At 42.0% G+C, this 12,883-nt stretch overlaps 1 protein-coding gene across 3 annotated transcripts in view; it reads right to left on the reverse strand.

Moving 5' to 3' along the window:
* DZIP1 (DAZ interacting zinc finger protein 1) overlaps nt 1-12,883 on the reverse strand; it is a 104,973-nt gene that overhangs the window by 16,438 nt on the left and 75,652 nt on the right. For 2 of the 3 annotated variants that reach the window (XM_073614380.1, XM_073614378.1), the window contains exons 12-14: nt 12,477-12,621; nt 6,901-6,954; nt 3,119-3,333 (exon numbers count right to left, since the gene is read on the reverse strand). In XM_073614380.1, the coding sequence (XP_073470481.1) occupies nt 3,119-3,333; nt 6,901-6,954; nt 12,477-12,621 (414 nt within the window). The remainder of the gene's footprint in view (nt 1-3,118; nt 3,334-6,900; nt 6,955-12,476; nt 12,622-12,883) is intronic. The other variant, XM_073614379.1, reaches the window with a different exon arrangement.

Genomic DNA, 12,883 nt, shown 5'->3' on the forward strand with positions numbered 1-12,883 from the left:
CCATAGCAGAAGTAAAATGGCCCCCCAATATGCTAACTTATTTATGGCTGACCTGGAAGACAAATTCTTTAACAGCATACAACAAAAGCCACATAGATACTATCGCTATATTAATGATATTTTCATCACATGAACAGGAGGTGAAGATATAAAAAAAATGTACTCATTGATCAACACATTTCACTCATCAATCAAACTAAAATGGACTATTCAAGCAAATTATGACAATTTCCTAGACACCACAGTATAGATCAGGTATGACAAGCTGCACACCTCAATATACACGAAACCCACTGATAGACACAGCTATCACCACAGTTCCAACTTCCACCCCCAACACACCAAAGGGTTCATCATACACAGTCAGGCCGTCAGATACCACTGAATATGCTCAGACCCAGAGGACAGAAATAAACGTCTCTGAATACTAGCTGAATTCTTCCATAAGAAAGATTAACAGGACAAAAATCATCAATACAAGCATAAGAGGGCCCTAAAAACCCAAAGAGAAAATCTCCTCCAATACAAAGAGAAAAAAAAATAAAATAACTGTACCTCTAGTAACCACATACAATCCAGCACTAGAAGGGATATGAAAGGTAATCAAAGATTTTCAACCCATCATAACAGAGGATGAAACTCTGAAAGAAATATTCTAACAACCCCTAATGCTGGCTTTCAGGCAACCACCTAACCTCAGACATAAAAATAATTAGCAGGAAACTTCATTCCAATGATGACGTCACTAATAAAGCCACCAAAGCCCTGCAACAAAAAAGAAAAAAAGTGTCACACACACAAAAGGGACCTTCAATATTACATGATCATACCGCTGTACTTCCAGTATTGTTGTGTACCTCATCCAATGCAAAAAATGCAACAAAGGATCTTATGTTACGGTGTCTTAAGAAACCGGACAGAAATTACAAACAGGAATGAATTTCCACTGGCACACCATTAAGATACACAAGGAAGACGATTTCTGCACACCTGTTGGACATAATTTCTCACAACCAGACCACACTATGGAAGACATGACTGTTTTGTTTCCAGAAGGCAACTTCAAAACTACTCAGGAAAGGAAAACATCTGAACTAAGAGCGATAATTATATTTCACACAAAAGATAAGGAACTAAATGTGGACCTCCTATTTCATAGCCCTCTCCCCTTATCTCACTAAATATCCAAGTTTAATTACCATTGCTGTGTATGTTTGTGTTTCTTTACCCTCAGAGGTTGTCTTTTTTTTTTTACTTTGTGTATTAGTACTGCTTGGACCCTGAAGAAGGGAGTATACCTGAAAAACTTGAACTGAAAATTTACAGACAAGGACAGGTTCCAAAAACTGAATAACATGGGAGAAGTCAAAGATTACTGGGCACATGCCCAATGTTGCCTCCTTATCGCCCGATTTAAACCTATACTTGCCTCAATCGCGCGCATTTCACCACAATTATTGGTTTAAACTAGGCAATGAGGAGGCAACATTTTGCCTCCTCACCACCTGTCAAACACACTCGGAATTGCCTACTGCACGTGTGAACAAGTCCTTTGTTGTGTGTGTGTGTATGGGGGGGAGGGGGTAAAACCCTGCATTTGAGCCACAGTTTTACTGCCCCCAATCCCTACCACCTTTAGCTGCTGTGGTAGCAGCTGAAGGTTTACACATCATGCAGCTGGAATTATATACCCCCTGTCGCTTTCAGTGGGTGATTACATCCCATCAAGTGAATGGGGCCACTCTGAAAACACCCTGTAACTGTGTGCAATACACACAGTTGCAGCTTGCTAGTATGGGGTCAAAGCAGGTGGTGAGGAGGCAATACAACTCACACCCACACCGCCTGCTTTAACCACTAGTTCTCTCTACTCCACAAGGTTGCAGGGTGCTTCAGTTGAATGGTTCACCTGCAGACTGTTTTTAAAGCAGGAAACAGCCTTCAGACTTCTGAAGCAGCTCAGTCTGTCTGGAAACACCCCAGGGGATGGTAGGTCCGCCCACAGCTCCCCTGCCAAACCTCAGACTCCCCATTGTTTCATTGCAGTCCGCCTCTCTGCTAAGGCAGGGGATACAGAGGGGCGGAGTGCAGGTAATATCATTCCGCCTGACATTGCCAGAACTATAGAAGCAGCAGCAAACTGATGCACCGGATGCTCTTTGCACGGCCGGCGTCTCTGCTACGAATAAACAGTCCCACATCTGATGGTTGGCTCGCCAAGCCGAGGTGGTGATCAACCAGTCACTGTGTGGGAATCGACTGGTCGATCGTGATCAATGGGTTGCTGACCCCAGATCTATGTCTATGACATTTAACCCGGGGCTAAAGCTGGCGGCTGACCATAGAGATGAGGCAGGAACGGAAGTTCCCTGATCATCTCTATAGTCTTTAAAACTGGAAGGGAAAAGGATATTGTCACTTCCAGTTTCAGTTGTTGTAAACAAGCTGTTACCAACTTGTGAAAGCATCTGATCAAACTGATCTCTTGTAGTTCATCCTGTGTCATAGCAATAACGTTGATTAAAAAAAAAAAAAAAAAAAAAAGTAAAGGAAAAGGGTAAAATATATAAAAAAAAAATTAAATTAAACATTTTTTTTAAAGCACCCCCCCCCCGCGCGTAACAGCGAACGCATATGTCATAAGACCTCCTATGTAACTCTAAACTGGTAACCTGTAAAGGCTTTTAAAGCATCGCCTATGGAAATTTTTAAGTACTGTCGTTTGTCGCCATTCCATAGTTATACGCAATTTTAAAATTGTGACATGTTTGGTACCTATTTACTCAGCGTAACATCGTCTTTTATATTTTACCAAACAAGTGGGTATTATATTGTGTTTTTTGTGTAAAATTCATCAAAGTGTATTTTTTTCCATATAACAATTTGCAACAACCAATATTTGTTTCTCCCAGGCCTTTACTTTCAGAAAATATATGTTTCAGAGTTCTACCTAATTATCTAATGAAAAAAAATGCAGATTTTTTTCATGTGAGATTGTCAGAAATGGTTTGGGCGGCTAATGGTTATTAATTCAGGGTATTTATTAACATTGCGCAGCCATGCAGAATTTACAGTGTCAGCTGGATTACCTACTACTGTTGGTTTTAGTATTTCTTACCTCTAGCTGGTTTGGGTGGAGCTTGAAAGAGGCCATTGCTTCTACAGGCTGGCTGAGGCTTAACTTCTTCCAACAGACTCCCATCTGATTCGCTTTCATTGGCCACAAACCCAATATTGCTTTTACTATTAGTTCTCAAAGAGTCAGGATTTTTGTAAGATGGCAAAGGTATGTCGTTAGATTCAGACTCATCATTAGAACTGAATGGAGATGTTCTGAAATTACATATTATAGGATATTGTTAAAATTGAAGCATATGGTAGAATATGTAAAAGTAAAATGTTTTTTCAAAATCTTTCCCAAATAAACTTTCAGCTTAAATCAGCTAATTATATTGTAGATGCATCAAAACAAAAATAGGATTTTTGTACTCACCATAAAATCCTTTTCAGGAAGTCTTCACCTTCAGATTATATTGCCACCTACAGGTGGATTGGACATAGGCAAAAAAAAAACAAAACTGTAGGCTATCCCAGGATAACCCCTTCTACTACTTTTTTAGCAAGCAGTACTGAAAAAATAAACACAGAGTGAGGCGAGACCTGTTTCCCTCAATGAACTCCAAGAAAAGGATTTTAAGGCGAGTACAAAAATCTAATTTTCTTTCTCATACATTGAGGGACACAGAAAGTCTTTACCTTGGGGGATTTCAAAAGAATTCCAACGGAAGGGAGGCAACACAGCAAACAAAAAGATAACAGGCCATCTATAAACAACATAACAGCCACCTTAAAGATCTTATACTCAAAGCTGGCATCAAAAGAGGCCTGAATATCCAGCCAGTAGACATCGGAAAACATGAGTAAAACAGTAGCCTAAAGCCAAAGAGCCCAAGAGGCATTCACAGATCTAGTAATAAAGGGGAGGGGGAACTTCTTCCTTAAAGGAGAAGTACAGCCAAAGCTTGTTTGGCTGTACTTCTCCTATGGATCACGGGAGTGCAGTTTGCACTCATGTGACCCATTTTAAGCAGACAGCGGGCTGAAGTCCACTCTCTGCTGATGTCACAGAGTCGGTCCAGGCTCGGGCGTCATCACGACCATGGATTTGGAATCTACCCAGATCCCTGGACCTACACCTGGCTCAGCCTCTCAGCAAGCCGCTCCCGCCCCTCCACAGCCCAGCGCTCCAGTGAGCACGTGGGGGGGGGGGGGGGGGGCGGGGGCAGAACAGAGAGCCGCTGCCTGACAGTCAGCAGCTTTCTGCTCACAGAGCTGTGAGAACCGGGTGATCGGCGGTGTTTGATCGCTCGGTTCTCAGTGTTACAGGCGTTGGGGGACAGATGCAGCATCGGACCGATGAGGGGTTGGCTACGCAATAACATAACCAACATGTCAAAAACAAAATAGGAAGAACTCCACTGCAAAGCTGCCTGCAAGACCTTTTACCCAAAACTGGCATCCACAGAGGCATAAATATCTACTTTGAAGAACTTAGTACATATATGAAGGGAAAAACAGTTTTTTCTCTCTGTCTTCCCTCCACTCCTCAGCCAACCCTCTGAGAGGGGACCCACCCAAGCTGTAGCCACCCTGGTGGTATGATTATGTCAGATTTTTGTGACTCAAAGCGGTACAATTGTTTTGCATAGAAAATGGCGTTTTATACTGTAGGCCTATGATTCTGAGTAATAGCAACTTAAATCTGTCCAAACAAGAGTCTAGCAGATATCCCGGGTATGATAAAGTTTCAAACACAAAATCATAAATTATAATAAATAACTATAAATAATTATAAAAAATATTATAATAATAATAATAAAATGAATTTCCCCTCGATTCACTATCGCTCAATTCTGCAAGTGTTCTAATTTACTATCGCTGGTTTTTAGCTAGTCTAAAACCACTTTTTGACGTAAAGGGACACTTTTTGGTTGCTATGGACAATCTCAAGTTTCCAGGTAGAAAGAACAGTGTATATATATATATATATATATATATATATATATATATATATATATATATATATATATAAAAAAAAATATATAAAACTGCATGCAGGACATTGGACAAAGCACTAGGGACAAAAGGGATGTGAAATTATTTCATACAGTAATGTAATCTGTAAGATTACAGTGTATTGTATGTGTTATGAATTTAGTACTTTTTGAATTTGCTGCCAGGCTCCGGACCCCCGTGTATCGCGACGCTCACAGGGAATGGAGCTTGGCACACAGAGGCATCGGACGGAGGACACAGCCCGCAGACACAGCGAAGGGGGGACATTGCAGGATCCTGGGGACAAGCTAAGTAACCTGCACCAGGATCCTGCAATGCAATCCTGAGTGTGGCTCGGAGTTATCGCTAATGGTACTGAAATTTAACCCCAAGCCACACTCGGGAAAACCGTCAGGTGGTTAATCATTGGAATACGCTTTTTACCACATATGCCGACACCGATAATATGGAACCACGCAACGCTCCCTTGCACACTTATAAAGAGCATGCTGATCCATGCCCCTTTACACTTTCTTTCCCCAATCTACCTTCTTTCTCCAGTGTTCTGAACCCATTCTTTGGTTACATTTACTGGTTATACTATTGTATGGATATTATGTAGACAGAAACTTCTGCACCATGTTGAACTCACATTCCTTTATGCTCTTGAAGTGGCTTTATTTTCGAAATGTATATTATTTTTTACCTTTTCCTTGGTGCCAAACAAATAAAGAATTTTTAAAAGAAAATAAGAGAAGACCAGGTGGTGGCCTTACAAATTTGAACAGACGTTTGAAGCGTTGACACTCCTGGTGGATTGGGCCATGACTAGGAAAGAAGCACTCTTGCCCTCGATACCAGAGGCCTGAGAAATGAGCTGATCAATGCACCTACAAATAGTGGCTTGAGAAGCAGCCTGACTCTTACGATGACTTTCAGGTAGAACAAAGAGGGAATCAGGGAATGCCAAAACTAAGCTGTAGGTTTCAGGTAAACTTGATTAGCTTAAACAACATCCACAGAGTGAAGCACCATTTTCTTTGAACGCTTAGGTTTAGGACAAAAAGATGACAATATAATGTGGAACAAGTGGCTGCAAAGGCCAATATACTTCCTCCCACCCATGTGAGTGGGGGCACACCTTCACTGAGGAGGATTTTCTGCCTCCAGAACAGTCACCTTCTGGATGAAGGCATCCAAAAATGGTCCAAACAGACGCTCTCACTCCGATCAACACTTGAACTATATGATCTCTCATGTGGGCATGATGTCCACCCTTGAAAAATGATGTATGGAATATTCCAAGGCATCTACTGAGAAAATTAAGATTCTTGCAAAATCCTCCATGAACTGGCAAATAGTGAGATCCTTCAGGTTTGGTGATTTTTTATGCTATTACAATTACAAGATTTATATAGCACCAACAGTTTGTGCAGTGCTTTAGAAATGGAGGAAGATGAAATAGTTACAATAAAGTCAGTACAAGAGGGATCAGAGGGCTCAATTCATTAGAGCTTACAATCTAAATGAAAGGGTTATGTAATACAAAGGGTAATAACTGCTAGGGATGAGCTGATGAAGGAGAGGGTAACAATACAGTTTGTTAGCTAGAGGTAAGACAAGCTACGAGGCTATCACAGCAATCAGGTGATAGGGAACTGGGCAGGATCTTTAGACCATGACTAGTAAATAGGCTATTCTTATGTCCAAGAACTGTCACCATTATTAATAAATACTTGCAAGATGACAGTTTTATTGTCATTCAGTTGCAGGTTATTTCTCTAGGCCCAGTAAAACACAGGGTAAAAAAACACAAATACTGAAATAGACAAAATAGTTCCTTACGTAATGCTTGATGATTTTGTAACAGAAATGTCTTTTGAGGATACCAACTTAAACCTAAAAGAACAAAAAGTAAAAAAGATTCAAACAATGAACTGTGTTTAGTTCAGGTAGCTGCATTTAAAGCCTTAATACAGTATATCTTTACAGACTGTTGGTTCCACATAATGCATAGTCATTTAATAAAATCCATTTAGGTCTTTTTTTCGTTCACATAATTCCATTTATATACAGTATAATTCTTTTCATAATCCTGATTCTGTAGTTAAAATGGAACTCAAAAAATAAAAAAAACAGTGTAGAATGCTCTTAGTTTTAACACAGCAATTTTTGTTTTTCTACAAAAAACATAGTAACAAGTTTTATTATTCATTGATTCTGCTAGGAGATTTGATAGTTTTTCACTTATTTCACTAGGATGACAACACAGTGAAATTGCACTGCAGCGTTGTCACCCTGTAGACAGAGTATTCTTAGATGGACATGTGGTAAACTACAAATCACAGCCCAACTCCAGCTAAACCCTTTTAAGCAAATACAGCAAGAGGTTCAACCCATAGGAATAAATGTTGACAGTTGTAAGAACCCTGTCAGTGTTATATGGTTTCTCCCAACCCCTGTAATTATCACTTTTTCTGGAGAACTTGATAGGTAAATATAGGAGATAACAAAGAAACGCCTCTGAAATAAAAAGATACAGTATCTCACAAAAGTGGGTAACCCCTCACATTTTTTAAAATATTCTATTATATCTTTTCATGTGACAACACTGAAGAAATTACACTTTGCTACAATGTAAAGTAGTGAGTGTACAGCTTGTATAAGGCCTCATTCACAGGAGCCCGCCTCGGTCCGCCAGCTCCGTTGATCTCCGCTGAGCCGGCGGATGACAGGTCCCTCTCTGCTCACTGAGCGGGGAGGGCCTTGTCAGGCGCCTCTGCTGCCTATGGAGGGATCGGATGAAAACGGACACATGTCTGTTTTCATCAGATCTCACCCGATCCGATAGCGACAGATCTGGACGTAGGGCCATCCATCTGCTTTCAGCAGATCAGATGTCAGCGGACATGTCTCCGCTGACATCCGTCGCTCCATTGGCCAACATGGAGCGCCCGTTCAGGTCCGCCGTCAAAACTGACAGGCGGACCTGAACGGTCCAATCGTGTGAAGGGGGCCTAACAGTGTAAATGTTCTGTCCCCTCAAAATAACTAAACACACAGCCATTAATGTCTAAACTGCAGGCAACAAAAGTGAGTACTTCCCTAAGTGAAAATGTTCAAATTGGGCCCAAAGTGTCAATATTTTGTGTGGCCACCATTATTTTCCAGCACTGTCTTAACCCTCTTGGGCCAGGTTGCCACTGGAGTCCTCTTCCACTTCTCCATGGTGACATCACGGAGCTGGGGGATGTTAGAGACTTTGCGCTCCTCCACCTTTCGTTTGAGGATGCCCCATAGATGCTCAACAGGGTTTAGGTCTGGAGACATGCTTGGCCAGTCCATCACCTTTACCCTCAGCTTCTTTAGCAAGACAGTGGTCGTCTTGGAGGTGTGTTTGGGGTCGTTATGTTGGAATACTGCCCTGAGCCCAGTTTCCGAAGAAAGGGGATCATGCTCTGCTTCAGTATGTCACAGTCTATGTTGTCATTTATGGTTCCCTCAGTGAACTGCTCCCCAGTGCTGGCAGCACTCATGCAGCCCCAGACCATGACACTCCCACCACCATGCTTGACTGTAGGCAAGACACACTTGTCTTTGTACGCCTCACCTGGTTGCCGCCACACACGCTTGACACCATCTGAACCAAATAAGTTTATCTTGGTCCCATCAGACCACAGGACATGGTTCCAGTAATCCATGTCCTTAGTCTGCTTGTTTTCAGCAAACTGATTGCGGGCTTTCTTGTGCATCATCTTTAGAAGAGGCTTCCTTCTGGGATGACAGCCATGCAGACCAATTTGATGCAGTGTGCGGCGTATGGTCTGAGCACTGACAGGCTGACCCCCCCTCCACCCCACCCAGTTAACCTCTGTAGCAATGCTGGTAGCACTCATATGTCTATTTCCCAAAGACAACCTCTGGATATGTGCACTCAACTTCTTTGGTCGACCATGACAAGGCCTGTTCTGAGTGGAGCCTGTCCTGTTAAACCGCTGTATGGTCTTGGCCACCGTGCTGCAGTTCAGTTTCAGGGTCTTGGCAACCTTCTTCTGGCTTAGGCCATCTTTATGTAGAGCAACAATTCTTTTTTTCAGATCCTCAGAGGGTTCTTTGCCATGAGGTGCCATGTTGAACTTCCAGTGATCAGTATGAGAGAGTGAGAGTGATAACACCAAATTTAACACACCTGCTCCCCATTCAGACCGGAGACCTTGTAACACTAACGATTCACATGACACCGGGGAGGGAAAATGGCTAATTGGGCACAATTTGGACATTTTTACTTAGGGGTGTACTCACTTTTGCTGCCAGCGGTTTAGACATTAATGGCTGTGTGTGGAGTTATTTTGAGGGGACAGAAAATTTACACTGTTATATAAGCTGTACACTCACTACTTTACATTGTAGCAAAGTGTCATTTCTTCAGTGTTATCACATGAAAAGATATAATAAAATATTTACAAAAATGTGAGGGGTGTACTCACTTTTGAGAGATACTGTATATACTGAAAAATATCCCCATAGGTGTTACCTACATGCATTAACCACTTCAATACAGGACACTTTCCCCCCTTCCTGCCCAGGACAATTTTCAGCTTTCAGCGTTGTCACACTTTGAATGACAATTGTGTGATCATACAACGCTGTACCCAAACTACATTTTATAATTTTCTTTCCACAAATAGAGCTCTTTTGGTAGTATTTGAGCACCACTGGGTTTTTTATTTTTTGCTAAACAAACAAAAAAAAAAAAAAAGTTTTTCTTTGTTTCTGTTATAACAATTTGTTTTCTCCTTCACTGACGGGCACTGATGAGGTGGCACTGATAAGGTGGCACTGATGAGGAGGCACTAATATTTAGAATTGATGGGCACTGATAGGCGGCACTGATAGGAGGCACTGATAGGCAGCACTGATGAGGAGGTACTGACAGGCATTACTGATGGGCATCTGAAGGGCATTGACAGGCGTTACTGATGGGCCACTGATTGGCACTTTTATGGGCACCGATTGGCGATTTGGGTGGGCACTGAATGGCAACTGATGGGCACGGATTTGCAGCTATGGTGGGCACCTCTGATGGGGGCTGCACTGATAATCAATGTGCTCATTATCAGCGCACACACCCCCTCTGACAGGAGAGCCAGTGATCGGCTCTCCCTGTCAGCGCAAACGCCAGCACTTCCTGGTTCACGCTGTGATCAGTCACAGCTGATCACATGGTAAGGAGCCTCCGTTGGAGGCTCCTTACCACGATCAGAGATGCGGTGTGTCAGAGTGACGCACCACACCACCGATCGCCACGCTGCGCCCCCACGGGCGTGCGCTGGCTTGTTATCCTGAAAGACATCATATGACGTTGTCAGGATAACTATAGGCCGGGTGAGAAGTGGTTAATCAGAATGCAATATTTTTTTGCCAAAGTGGGCCTTTAGTGCCGTTCACACTGCAGCAATGTAGGAACCCTGCAAATCCACTGCGGGTTCCCGCATTACATGTCGCCTGGCGGCAGTTCACACTACCCTATGCGAACTGCCGGGAGAGTCAATTAAAAGTTCATGACACCCCTAAATCAGTTCCCATATCGCAGTGTAAACTGCAAATTCGGACAAGAATCGGATCGCATGGGTGTGAACAGGGTCCTGTGCGAGTTTGGTCCGAATGCAATACAAATTCAGCCATACTATCTGTATGGTTGAAATCGCATCACACAGAGATTGCACTGATTTGCACTGCAGTGTGGTGTGAATCACATCCGATGTCGAACATCGCTGCAGTGAAAACTGGCACTTAATGTACTGCAGCTGCTGGCATGACCCAGAAAAACCCAACATCAAATCAATAATCTCAGCTGTGGAAATACTTATGTGCAGACATCAGGCATCAAAACTCTATTATAACTAATACTCTGATTTGCAGGTCGTGTTTGATTAAAGTACACCTGTCATGAGAGAAATATGCAAGCTGTCACTGCTGACCATTCTTTCTGAAAATGCTGGTACACCATTTATCATGCTTTTTCTTTAATGCAATCAGAATCAGTGACTAAGAGAATGTAAACAAATAAGAAATTCTTACACTTTTCTGACACTAAAGTGATGGAAGTTTGTTCTGGGTCCAACAGTGCCAACTCTGTGGAGGCCCCTAAGTAGTTTAAACCTTGGGGCCCCCCCTCACCAGTTTCTCATGCATGCACTCTAGTGGGATAACACTGAATTAAGTAGCGTGCACGTCAGCCGCTAGATGGAGATAACCAATAATACTGTACATCACACTTATGTAGGTTACATGAAGTTTTTTTACAAGCTGAAAGAAGATAACAAACTGTAATGTGAACCTATGTCTATGGTTTATGTACTTTCAGTTGTTATTGGGCACATTAGATTTATACAGTCTTTTCTATATAGAGTTTTTAAAGCGGTTCTTCCGTCAGGTTGTAGGCAGGGGGGTGGGGGGAGAACTTACACCTAGCCAATTCCACCGGAAACCTCCCCCCCCCAAAAGGTTTCCAAAACAAAAAGAGGAGGGGGGAGGGGGGAGACATAAAGCAGGCCTTAGGTTGAAGTTTTTGTTTCTTTGAATTTATTATTTTTTTTTAAACAATTTAAAAAAACTTCATTGTAATTTTCTTTCAAGATCAAATCAATATAATTTTGATCTTAAACGGCGTGGGCCCATAGGCCAGTGCCTACTCTGACTACTTGGTAATCCGGAACTGGGTTCCAAGCAGTCAGCCAAATAGCATTTTCAGCATAAGCCCTGGTTCACACCAGTGCAATTTGTCATGTGATTTGACAGTACAAGTCACACACCATTGCTGGCAATGGTACTGTTGAAATTGTTGTGACTCAAGTTGAAGCAACTTTTAGAAAAGGTTCATGCACTACCTTTTTGTGATTTCATTGCGACTTGCATTGACGTCTGTTAAATGAAGTCGTAAGCCACAATGAAATGGCACATCAAAATCGCACTGATCAGCAGCTTTGAAATCATGCTGAAGTAGCATGATTTCAAAGCCGCACTGGTGTGATCCAGGGCTAAGTGTCTTAAAGTTAAGACTTTTCTATGTATACACTCATGTTCTAGTTGTGTCACAATTAATTGTGACCATCAGTTTTATATACTGTGCTAAAGCTAAAAGGGTGTTCCCAGGTGCCCTACCAAAAGACAAAATGACATCACTACATAGTCCCATTGACAAACACCTAGAAATATCCTATTGGTTATAACACTCACAGTCGAAAATCAAAAAGGTATTAAATCTGTCATGCGTCCAATGACTGTGTCATAAATAGGGATGGTTAGCATGATCTTCTTTCATTCTACACCGGACTAAACTTAATACATCTTTCTCATTTCTACAGAAACCTGTTGTTTCTAAACCATCCCATTTTTCTCCCTCAAACAATGTAACTTACTTTGGGGTAGAACTAGTTTTAGGCACTGGATGTCTTGTTTCAGCTGTTAATTCTTCTTGAGAAGATTTTACTACTGATGTTTTTGGTTTCCTCTGTCTTGGTGGTGAAAAAGATGATGTGCTTCCCCAAGTTAAAGATTTAGCTGCTAAGACAAAAAAAAACCTTTAAATCAAGTTTTTGGGTTCCAAAATTTCAGTATGTGTTATATTATTATAAAGTTTGCCGTTTGAAAACAAGATAAAAATCTACAATTTTCCTAAGGGCCCTTTCACACTGGGGCGGGGGCGGTGTCAGCGGTAAAGTGGCGCTATTGTAAGCGGCGCTTTACCGTCGGTATTCGGCGAGAAAGGGTAAAAAAAAAGGGCCGCGCTGTTCCATTGATTTCAATGGGCAGGTGCGGTGAAGGA

Source organism: Aquarana catesbeiana, linkage group LG02 (assembly GCF_042186555.1).
Source record: "Aquarana catesbeiana isolate 2022-GZ linkage group LG02, ASM4218655v1, whole genome shotgun sequence".
NCBI classification, from domain to species: Eukaryota; Metazoa; Chordata; class Amphibia; order Anura; family Ranidae; genus Aquarana; species Aquarana catesbeiana.